Source organism: Epinephelus lanceolatus, chromosome 9 (assembly GCF_041903045.1).
Source record: "Epinephelus lanceolatus isolate andai-2023 chromosome 9, ASM4190304v1, whole genome shotgun sequence".
Lineage (NCBI taxonomy): Eukaryota > Metazoa > Chordata > Actinopteri > Perciformes > Serranidae > Epinephelus > Epinephelus lanceolatus.
The window spans coordinates 23,222,455-23,234,945 of record NC_135742.1 but is presented as its reverse complement, the minus strand read 5'-3'; the positions used below and the strand labels follow the sequence as shown (position 1 = coordinate 23,234,945).

The 12,491-nt window shown below is 40.0% G+C and overlaps 1 protein-coding gene across 1 annotated transcript; it reads left to right on the top strand.

Annotated features, from left to right (window-relative positions):
- Positions 1–1,877: 1,877 nt before the first annotated feature.
- Positions 1,878–8,899, top strand: wdr31 (WD repeat domain 31). The gene is made up of 10 exons (XM_033618760.2): positions 1,878–2,011; positions 3,644–3,714; positions 4,086–4,218; positions 4,674–4,748; positions 4,841–4,985; positions 5,297–5,397; positions 5,597–5,664; positions 6,283–6,424; positions 6,947–7,109; positions 7,673–8,899. The coding sequence occupies exons 2-10, from the start codon at positions 3,668–3,670 to the stop codon at positions 7,873–7,875; spliced, it is 1,077 nt and encodes a 358-aa protein (XP_033474651.1). The 5' UTR covers positions 1,878–2,011; positions 3,644–3,667; the 3' UTR covers positions 7,876–8,899.
- The last annotated feature ends 3,592 nt before the right edge of the window (positions 8,900–12,491 follow it).

The window sequence follows — 12,491 nt, the reverse complement described above, 5'->3', positions numbered from 1 at the left end:
TCATCTCTGCACCTCTGGATTACCGCAACAACCTCTTTTCTTGCCTGAATCAATAATCTATAATTGGCCCCAGACTGTACAGAATTTAGCTGCGAGGCTTTTAACCAGAACCAAGAGACATGATCACATCACTCCAGTTTTAGCCTCTTTACACTGGCTCCCAGTATGTTTTAGAATAGATTTTAAGATTAAGAAGATACTATTTACTTTTAAGGCTCTTCATGGTCTCTATCTCAGCTGCATCTTTGACCTCTTAGTACAGTTCATGCCAGGATGTACTATGAGGTCTTCGGGCAGAGGCCCGGCTGAAAACTAAAGGGGACAGAGTGTTTGCTGTCAGGGCCCCGAGGCTCTGGAACAATCTACCCGACTCAGTTATCTCTTTTAAGTCCCATCTTTAAACAAACTTTTATTGGAGGACCTTTCTTGATTTTTACATGAGTTTTAAGTTCATTTAACAGTTTTTTATTTCCTCTGTTTTTATACACGTAAGTGTTTTTATCAGTTCTTTTAAAAGTTGTCTTTTTCATGTATTTTCTGTTTTAATTATTGACATGTAAAGCAATTTGTAAGTCTGTTTTCAAAAGTGCTTTATGAATAATGATTATTTTTATCATTATTACTACCGAAATATAGATTACTAGCACAACCATAGATGTAGTTTTCCAGGGAGGACGTGGGGGACACGTCCCCCTCAATATTTAGAACATGTGCATTTGTCCACCCTAATAAAAATATCAAAGTAGTAGAGGATTTTTATTTTGTATTTTTGTCTGTATTCAGTTTTTTTTAGATTAAGAGAGGAAATTATCATTTAAGAGGGTTGTTTATTTATGAAACATACAAAGTGATAACAATGTGAAATACTGATGTGTTTCAGTATTGTGAGTCAAGTTATTGAATGGACTCAGTGCTGATTTGAAACGGTGTAGCTCTCTGAGTTTTAAAAAAGCCTTAAAATGCGAAATGATTATGGATTATAATATAAAATGATCAACATGTAAAAGAGTGGATGATTATAATGTAGGCTCTGATGTATTTAATTAGCTATTGATTGATTTATTTCCTGTCTTTGGTATAGTTGATATTTTGGGTTATCCTTTGGTTAATGCAGGATAGGCTTCAGCCTATGCCTTTTTTGGTTACTGTCTGAGAGAAAATTTGTGTGAAATAATCTTTGTTTTTCAAGATATATGTAACCAAAATAAAAATTATTCATTCACACACAAAAGACACAAACTGTTGCATAGAAATTCACCAAAATACAGGACATTAAGTGTTCCATGTCCCCTGTTTTATGTGTACACGTTGAAACCAAACCTAGCCTTTGTGCACAATATCAACTGATGATCACAAGAACCTTAAAATGGGTCCCACTTTATTACCTGGTCTTGTGGCCTTGTTTTGTAAAAGCTTCTTGTGTCAAAATTCGGTTTGAGGGCTATAACTATTTTAGCTGATACTGTGCTCACATGGTACATTTTGAATGAGAGGGGGTTGATGGGAGGAAGCTCAGCAGCACAGTTGTTCCAGGAGGGGGAAAAAGTCAGCTTCTTAAATATATCCCCTAAAAAAAGTGGACTGTAAGTGGAGGAAACGTACAGGTCCATAAATGTCACTAAACAGTAAATCAGACTTTTATTTTGTAGGAGGACGCTGTTGATTACTTCCTTCCCCGTGTCACGTGACCCCGCTCTCGCCTAGATACGAGAACGCGTCGCTCCATGGTCGCTACGGAGGGAGGGAGGGATGGGTCCGCTGTAGGTGAAGAAAGACACTTCTGAGCACTTTCCCACGCAGTTAGGACAACTTTCTGTCATGGCACTCTGTGGGAAACGTTTCTCGGTCGTTCCGACAGCGGCTCTAGCAAGTTTTAACGTTTTTACATCCATGTTTTGGTGCTACTAGGGCATTAATCTTTCTGGGCATGACAGATAAAGATTAGTTAGCATGCTAGCGAGCTAGCCGCACACCCTCAGCATCACACAGCGACCACACCTGCCGCTGAAAGGTAAGAAATCTTGCTTCACTTATCTGTAAGAGTGTGTACCCCACCACTAGTCATGCACTGTGTTTTTTTACCATTAGTAAGTTCGGTTAAAATGCCTCGGTGTTGTTACACAATGATTGCCAGCACAGTTCATAGCAGGTGTTTTGGAGCGACTAATTCCTTGTGACAGTAATGATGCGGCTCTAATAGGATTTGAGCCCTCTCCTTCCTGTCGATTGTTTGAGGAGTACGCCAGGGTGAAGGAGGGAGGAGCAGAGCTGTGCGTGTGTGTGAGAGAGTAGTGTTTGCGTGGGAACGTGTGGTTTAATCTCACCTTGTGGACTGGTCTGTCTCAACCTTATGCAATATATTTTGCAGGAAGAGACTGTGTCTATTTAAGTTGGGATGTGTGGTATATGTAGATGAGCTCTGTGTTCTGGGGATGATCTGCAGCAGCTTTTGGAGGAGGTCACAACAGAAATTAGTAAATTAAAACAATAAATTGTCTTGAAATTTAAACAACATTAAACAAAACCAAATTTATGTTGTTTGGAAACTGCAGTACAGACATAAAAATACAGATTACAATTGATATGATATTGTGGAAAGAGTCTATGAAACTAAATTTCTGGGAAAATATACAGTGATACATTTACAGCAAGAAAACACTTAGTTTATCAAGTCAAATCATAGGGGTGTCATCCTGAAACATTTAGAATTTCAGCCTGAGTGTAGTTAATGGCAATGATATACTTCCAAACATTCAGTGTGACGCTGCTTTCTTTGTGTTTAATGTTTTTGCTAATGAGATTTCCCTTTTCGAGGTTCTGAAGTGAACTGAACTCAAAAAAATAAATAAATTTGTAGATTGATTTTGATTTGATTTTTTAAAAAAATTTAATGGTGTCTCACACACTTGCCCAACCCTCATGTGTTTACAAGACACCATTACAATGACGTTGCAGTAACAATCAACATACATGTAATTGAACTACTCAGTCCAGAAACAGAATACTCTGCCTTCTACTTCAGGCCTGGCAAAGACATTTAGCCACAAAAAAGTTCCCTTTCTGAAACAAAACTCAAATTTTTCATGATCAGCCAACCAAAAGATATCAGCACAGACAGAGGTCATCTTATGTCAGGACAGGAAGAGTTGTAAAGTGGCTTAATCCATTGCCCTTCACCATCACCACTCACTACTGTTCCACCTGCTTCTTTCATGTTATCCGTTACTAATTGGGCCAAACACACACACATAACTGGTGTTAGGGTAATGGATCTCCTCACACCCAACCTTGCAGAGCTAAATGCTAAGGCCATTGCAACCTCAACAGGGCAGGACATCACATACTCACTCAGTCACCACCTTACCCTGCTGCACTGCAGGCACAGGCACAGGGCACTGAGCTTCAGAACGGCATGCATTGGGAGAAGCCTAATCCCTGCAGCCGTAGCTGCCTCATAGGCCTCGCTAAGTGTGTACTGCTGTCTGTCATTGTATGTAACTGTGTGCAGCTGATGTGTACTGTTTGTTTGATGTGTACAGTGCTGTGGAAAAGAATTTCCCCTTGGTGACGATGAAGTCTAAAGGGAAGGATAGACGTAACTATGGATGCAATCATGATTTTCTGTCTTCTCTTATTGTATTAGTGTGGCTGCAGGTCTCTAGCAGACATGGGCAAACTACAGAGCAAGTTTCGTAAGAGGTCTGACCTCTACAGGTGAGATGTGCACTACTGAAATGATTTCTGTGTCCTTGTATGTACTATATTACTACATATAGCCTACTTATTAGAATCAGGATTTCAATATATAGCCCGTTCACACTAGAGAAAAACTGTTGTAGTAGATACTGGTACCACAAAGATAAGTTAATTGCATGCTGTATAAAGATGATTCTCGTACATAAAGTGTGGTATTAGTGTATTTACCTTGTTGTATATTTACATGGGCCATGTATACAGTGTAGTGCAGCCTGTAAAGGAACATAATATGCACATAATACAGAGATAGTTATACTGCAGGCTAAAATCAAGTTATTTAAAATAGTTGCTGGTTATGTTACTTTTTTCTATTGTCGTGTCCTGTGCAGAGCATCTCAGGGAGAGAAGGCAGATAATGCCTTTGACAGCCAGGTGGTGCAGTATGAACCTGCCCATCAAGGGTCCACCAACACTGTCACCAATCTCAGCCCAGATCTGTGTGTTTCTGGTGGGAGTGACCAGGTAAATTACACTGTGCAGTAGTAGTACTCTACTCCAAAATATCATTTTTTATCACAGTATTACTTTACTGACATTTTTTCTCTGGTGTTTAGAAGGGTTCAGGTGATAAATGAAGGAGTGTAGTAGTTTTAAGATCAGTTGAGTCATACCTAATGCAAGAAAAAGACTGAAATTATACAATTAACATTTTCATTTACATGGTACGAGAAGTAGAAGTGTGTTAGATAAGACACTGGACCCCAATTGCTCCCGATGGTCAGGCCAACACCCTGCCATCAGTGTGTGAGTGGGTGAATGAGCAACAAAACCTTGTAAAACACTTTCCATCAAACTGTGCACAACTGTCACCATTCACCATTTAATTTCTATGACAAAAAAATCCCTTAACATGTAGTGAACATTGGGTGCACATGTGTTTACATGTGTCTGCATATGTGTGTCTTTCACCCCTGCAGGCTGTGGTGGTATACGACTGGAAACAAGGCCGGATGTGTCAGTCCTTCCAGGGTCACAACCGAGAGGTTACCAAGGTAACGTTGATATCGCATGTGTGCACAAACTGATAAAGGTGTGACGCTGGTCAGAACTGATACACATGTGACATACGCGTCTCCTCTGCCAGGTGGTGTGTTATCCAGGCAGCACATGGATATTCAGTGCCTCACGGGACAAGACTGTTCTGATGTGGGACCTGAACCAGGGGGACGAACCTATTCAGGAATATTGTGGGCATGAGTTGGTGGTCAATGGACTAGCTATCAGCCCTGGTATACATGAATACACACGCTCACACACACACACACACACACACACACACACACTTGATGAGTCTTGTCACTCTTGAGTGAATATTTTAACTGTTGTCTTAAAGCCTTTTTATTGCTTAGGAGTATACTTCACCACAAAATGTCCACCTGCACCCAGCAATGGAAACAATTCTCTTGTTTTATCGTCATATACTGATAGTGAAAAAGTCTAGTCCCGAGGCTTTTGTCATGGCTTTATAATTTTGTGCACATTGTCATTTATTTCATATCACTGATCTGCACTGAACATATGAAACTGTTTGTTTTTATAGAGGGGAGAAAGCTCTGCACCGGCTCTCGTGACAACTGGATGTGCCTGTGGGATATAGAATCTGCAAAATGTGAACAGAGACACAACATTTCTAGAAACCTGGTGAGAATGATTGTATGTGCTTTCATGTGCACACAAGCTTGTACTTAGAATTGTTTCAAGCACGCTAAATCGCCTTAGGTGCGTACTGAGCATGTAAGAAAAAGGATTGAATCAATAAGCCATTCAATCTGACTTTTACTTCCAAGGTTCATGCCCTGAAGACTTTTAACTTTTTCACTGTCCTTTCTTGTCTGCCCAGGTGACTCATGTGTGTTGGGTGCCAGGCAGCTCCTCTATAGTCCAGACCTCTGAGGATAAGACCATAAGGTACAGAGAGATATTACTGTAGATGCACATGTGCCATCTCGCCTTTTTATACTTTATCTGCCACTGATGCTTTTTTGATGCTAAAATGAACTGCACACAGACTTGCACAGTGGTTGATTTTTTAAATAATGAGTTTTTGAAACAGATGGTGATGGCTGATGCACCTACAGCAGCCAATTAGCATAGCAGAGATGAAATAATTCTTGGGATTGTGAGAATGAACAAATTCTGTAAAACTGAATCAGATGAACGTGTTTATTTGTTTAAATTACACTTTTAAAGAACCATTGTAACATCACACCTTCTTTTATTATCCAAAAAAAAGTCCAACTAACTAACCCAGGTAGCCAAAATGACCTGGCCCAGTGTTGGCCTAAACTCGGTATGCCAGTTGTCATTAACTGGGCCACGTCTGGTTGCCCAATCCGGCTGAGACTTGGCATGAATGACGCTCTAGAAGTGGGCCAATCAGCTGGCCTGATCCGGCTGCCGACACCGCCATCCCTGGGAGAAGTTAGATGTGTCCACTCCTGAAAACAGCAACTGCTGGTGTCTTTGATTTTATGCACTGGATATTGCACAAGTGTATTTCTACAGTAATGTTTTCTATGCGCACAGGGTGTGGGACAGCCGTGCATGGCAGGTGACCAACACTTTTCCAGCCAAGCAGTACATCCAGACCCACTGTGACGTTTCTGCAAATGGACACTACTTGGTGTCCAGCAGCAACGGCTTTGGAGGACAGGGCTGTGAAGCCACGGTGAGACCATTGCAGGTGTTTGTGTAGTTAGTTAGGAGTATAGGTTCAGACCTATTGTCTGGGTTCATTTGAGTCGATGCAAGACGAATAGCTGAAATAAACAATGTGTTTTGTGTTTTTACAGGTGTAAAACCTGGCACCTATAAAGCAGGAAGGCCAGTAGCTTCTTGATTAATACCAGTTCTTTCTAAAAAAATGTTCTCAAACAAAACAGTAGACATTGCCGTTGTGCAGATGGTCTCTGAATGTTTCCCTTGTGGGTTTGACTCCACCAGCTCGACCAGTTTCCAGTCTAATCTGAGTCTTCTAAAAGTAGCAAGAGACAAGGGTCAAATATTAAGTTAATCCTATTTGACTAATTACTAGTGGTACTGTAGTACTGTCCAGCCTAGTAACAAAGTAAAGCACATTAAAGCAGTGGTTACCAACTGGTGGGTCGCGGTCCAAAAGTGGGTCATACACAGCTAGTTTTTAAATCTCTGACATTGTTGCTTGTTCTCAGTGGATTTGTGTCTGTGTTAGCTCTGGGACCTGCGTCAGCCTGGCTGTAAAGTTGTGGAGTACAGAGGTCATCTCCAGACCACCGCCTGCTGTATGTTTCTGCCTACGCCTCCTGGTGGCGCAGCCCAGGTAGCAACGTCCTCCCATGACAGCTCCGTCAAAATCTGGGATCAGAACACAGCAGGTAAAGCCTCCTACAGAGTGTGAGGTTTTAGCAATCTTATAAGTTTAGCACAAGCTTCAAATGTGATGTATGCAGACCGAACGATGACACTGCCTACTGAATTGCTACAACTTATGGTGCAATAGCTTCCTATACTGAGTGCGCAAGGATGCTGCATGGGTTATTACTCCTCCAACTGTGAAGCACAACATAGAGGTCACATTATTATATGACCTAAAGTTTTGTGGGCACTTTATACTGTGGTGTGTCCATGCGTTTGTTTGCTAGCTGCTAGGTTGCTCACCTTTGTCCTTCTTTACACGTCATCGTGACAACAGCCATCCTTGAACCTCTTTTATTGTGCGGCGTAGGACCACCATTTTAGAGGCACAACCAAAGATATTGCCATGTTTCTTTCACGTTGGTCATCTTTTGTCTGGGACAGCCCAAAAATCGCAGCGTGTATGCCAGGCTTAACACCCATCATGGATGGAAACATTGATATACAGAAATATACACTGATTAACATGGGCACATATACACAGACATCTCCTCTAACCTTCCCTCCTCCATCCTCTGTTCAGCCTGTTTAGCCACGTTGTCTCTGGATGGTGCTGGTCCGCTGATTTGTCTGGCACCCACTGACTCGACCAACATGCTGTGTGCCAGCTTTAACAACGGCCTCCATCACATCCAGCTGGGCCACGGATCAAACCAGGCTCAGGTCTCCGGGGCAGGTTCAGGTGGAGCTGGTGGTCTGGACATAAAAGTCGTGGCGCGCTTCTGACAGCCCAGAGGAGCCTGGTGTGACTTGTAACCCTGACCTGTGAACAGACGGTGACTCAGCGCGGTGTGACTCACTGGATATGGACATCATGACAGTTCTTTTGCTTTTGTCTTTACTTTTTTTTCTACAATTTTACACGTCTATAGACATTTTTGCTTTACTAGACTGCCATACGATGAAGAATGACAGATGAGAGCAGCGAGAGGACATGTACGGAGGATGCACCTTTTGTCCAGCAAAGCCACCTGGATGCCCATCATAGCTGCTCCTCTGGGAGACTGGTCTGTAAGTCACATTACCTATTCATTAATGAGACTATAAATATCAAAATGATCCTGCTGCCTTCTTGGATCAAATCAGAGTAACTGGGGATTACCCTCAGATTTTTTACAATGCTCCAGCTAGGTGGATTGGACGAGAAGTTTTGTGCACGTTGCTTTTATTGTTGCTGATGAATACATGTTTGAAGGACATCATGCAGCCGGAGAGGTGTTGAGAATGTGGGAGCGCTCATAGAACAGGAAAAAACAGCTATTTGGTCAAGTGTTGGTTCTCTTAACTCTGACAGAGAGGTGGAAGCCAAATAGTTTTTCATACTAAAAGTATGTCATTGGTTTTTCCTGGATAAACTGTAGTAGGTGCAGTCAGACCTGCAGATCTTATTTGTCAAACACTTAAAGTTTTTATCACTGTAACAGAGTAATTCAGAACATGTGTATGTTGATAAATATCTGTTGATTAGCTCATAGCTTTAACCTGTCAAGTGTTAGACCAAATGAATATGACAGGAGACTGTATGATCATTGGCTTTGTTTTTATGTAGAAATCAATTCATGATGGTTTTTAAAGATACAGATTCTGATATTTTTTAACTGAAGCTGCCGATAGCTGATGTCTGGTGCAGATATCCAATATTTTTAAATCTGAGAATTACTATGCAAAATACAGAGTAATTCCCTTTTTAAAAAAGTATTGTTTTAATAAACAGATGGGAATAAAAAGATGTTGCAAGTACAAAAACAAAGCTGCTCTGTGACCTGTCAACATGAAACCTACTACCAGTTTGTTATGATAATGTTTGGTCAACATTGGTTGAGGTATTATATATTTTTTAATATGATGTTGCTACTGTGCTGATACCAACAGCTTTTGAATTGGCTGTAGTTTAGCCAACAAATACTAATATTAATATTAGCAGCCTTTAAAGTGCAGTCAGATATTGACCTTTTGCATGGCCCCGCCCCTTTTTGATGGTCCATCAAGCTGTCAGAGTAAGCATGGAGCATGGAGCCCACACTGTAACTAACTGCACAAATTTTTGGAAAAATGAAACAGTGATTCCAGAGAGAAGCAGACAGAGGGGTCTACAGTCTGTGTTTGAAGGATATATCCAGGATGTCAAACTGACTCAGCAGCAACAACAGGTTAAAAAGACAAAGATAGTTAGAAGCTAAAGCCGAACTATAGGCTACAGATCACAGTGTAAAAGTGAACCACCACATCACTGCTGATCGCCACACAAGACAAAGAATATAAAGGGAATCTTTGCTGATATCGAACCAGCTGTGTGGCATCGCAGTGTGTGCAGATTATAGTGTTTGTCTTCACCCTCTGCCAGCACCCGGATGGGCAGGGATCTCCGAGGGAAGTCAAACAGCGTTCATCTGCACACACTGTGATGACACACAGCTGGTTGAAAATCAGCAAAGTTTCCCTGCTTCCCTTCACTGGTTCCTGTACAGCAGGGTTGGTCTTTTTTTTCACTGTTATAATCATTAAAAAGCAAAAGCAGCATGTGTTTACATTCAGTAGGCTATATCTTCAGTAGCTAGCTAGCTAACCCTACACTTTTCAGGGTTTGATTTTGGTTTTGGAACAGGGAAGAAACGTATATCTTTTTCCAACCTCTCCAGGTAACAAGTATCATTAATACACGACGTGTCCCAGGCACAACATTTAGCTTTAGGAAATCTGATCCAATACGCTTTTGATCAAATTTTGGGAATATTTCATCACAGTATGCTAGCTGTTCATTTTGTATGTGTGGTGAAAAAAAATCCATTGTGCATACACAGACCTGGTTCTGTAAATTGAAAACTATTCCAGCCAATCACCAAAGGCCATGGATGTATAAAGAGAAAGGCAGTGGGAGCAGAGATAGAGGCTGTGGGAAGTACTGACGGGAGAAGTGTATTTGTTTGGGTGTTGAGTTCAAATATCCACAATCTCTCTTCAAAATCGCTGACGCCACCTGAGTAAACTTGGCCACACATTACATTCCTGACTGAAACTATTCTAGTATTTTATGTGTACATTTAATACTGATGACATTGTCAGTTTCAGCATCTTAAAATGGCAGAATTTTCATTGTTTGTTCATGTTTGTAGATATGCAGGTTACCATCTCTTCTAAAGACAGTGGCTGCTATATCATTCGATTCTGTTTTAGAGAATTATCTGCAACTAGGAGGACAAAATGGGCAGGTTTGGAGGTAGGGTTGTCACCATACCAGAATTTTAAACTTTGATACAATTCTAGCATAAAACAATGATACTTAATACCTCTTTTGGTACCATGGCTAAAGAAACAAGCCCTTGGCACCCCAAATTATGATGACAAAATGCAGAAACAGCCACAGGTTGAGGACCAATTGATTTTTCTTTCCCGTGGTTTCATCTGTGTAGCCTTTTATATAGCTTTGGTACTTTTGATACCATCAATTGTATAATTAAAGGAAGTCATGTTGTTATAGATCGAAAAAATGATATCGAAAAATTATCCAAGTGTATTTTTGACAACTTCATTAGGAGGTGGATCAGTAACCAGTTCAGTGGTAATGTACTCTCAGGTGCATCCAAATACAGTTTTGTAAATATGCTCTCAAATCATAATTTGGTTTAGTATCTACTGAACATTGGCTTGTTCCAGGCAGACGAGGCACAGCAACAAAAGATCACAGGTTAGGATGAAAACTCAGTGTCTTTGCCATACAGTGCTCAGGAATCCATATTTAGTAATTAATTATTTTTCTAAAATATAGGCAACACTACAAGCAGTAGTCAACCACAGGTGATCAGACATTTAATTTCACGAGGATTTACTGTTTGGGTGTTTGTCCCTCTAAACATCACCAGCTGATTTTATATATCTGTGTTTGACGTATTATGATTAAGTAATAAACAAATCATTTGATAATATCTGAGGAGTAAATTGTCGCTCTTTTCGTCATTGGAGGGTTTTTATTTAATATGCCTCTAATATGAATGCTTGCTTTATCTTATCCAGTAGAGTACTACATATTATAAAATCACTCAGTGCAGACCAGCTCACTGTGAGAGATGTATCCCAATACAAATCAATATGTACTTTGTGCCTACTGTGAGCAAAGATAATAGAAATTCAAATTAAAATAATCTTATCCAGTAACATAACTAACTTTGACATGTCACTGGCATGTTTCAACAAGTTTACACATGTTGTTGTAAGACTAGAATTTTCTTTCAGCAGCCACTGGCCAGTTTCCACTGGAGCTCCACAGGGTAAACTGTTTTCCTTAAGGGTAGCATGACAGTGTGTTTAAAGAATGGACTTCCCCCACCCAAGCTTTCCCCAACTGTTTGCAATCATTAATTCACTTTAACAAGAATGTCCTCGCCTGCTGTGTGAGCCACAACACAGCCACAGACTGTTGTTTTGAAGCACACTTTGTTACATGAAGAGGATCAACTAACATTATCGAGAGTGTACACAAATACCTTTCAAGGGTATTTTCTGATTTGTATAATTTGTATAATTTGTATAATGATTTGTACAACAATACAGTACTCCTACAGATGACACTAATTTTATTACTTTTTCAGGGTGTCTACAGATGTAACTAAGCTAAATTTAAGACTTTAAGACATTCTTAATAGCATCCTGTTCCTTACCTTATGAACAGTAAGGAAAAATGACAGCAGTTTGGTGAGTTTAAGTTTAATGTGTTTAATGTAAAAAGAAAACAAAACCTCATCGCTGTCATAAATGCTATTTACTATTGCCATTCTACAGTCTGTCCAATGATTGTAGTCAATTATTGGGTCTGTTAGGCCCCTAGAAATTTTCACCCTAATGACTGTAAATATTTAAGACCCATTGAATCTGAATTGAAGACTTTTTGAGGCCTTACATTAAGAAAATTTAACACATATTAAAACTTTTGAAGGACTCAGACACCCTGTTTTTAGGCTCTTGAGGATATGGACTTTTTTGTCCAGTTAACTCTTAAAAATGAGCCTCTATTCCAAAATGGGCTTTAAGAAAAGAAGATTGATCAGTGCCACCTAGTGCCGGAATTGTCCTTGTTAGAAAGTTATCACCAAATAATGCTGGTGAGGAAAAAATAAAATCTAATTGACATTTAATCTTCAAACATACTTGCATTTATCTCAAATGATTCCTATGAGTTTTGATATATTAAACATAGTAAATTCTGATTACAGCATAAATGCTCACCCACACATTCAAATCTTCATGAAATCATTAATGAATCAAAGTAGAAGTCTTTGTCATACCGTGGTGTTTAATTTATTCAAATCTGGACCTCATTTTCACTGACAAAAAGAAAAAAAAGGAAT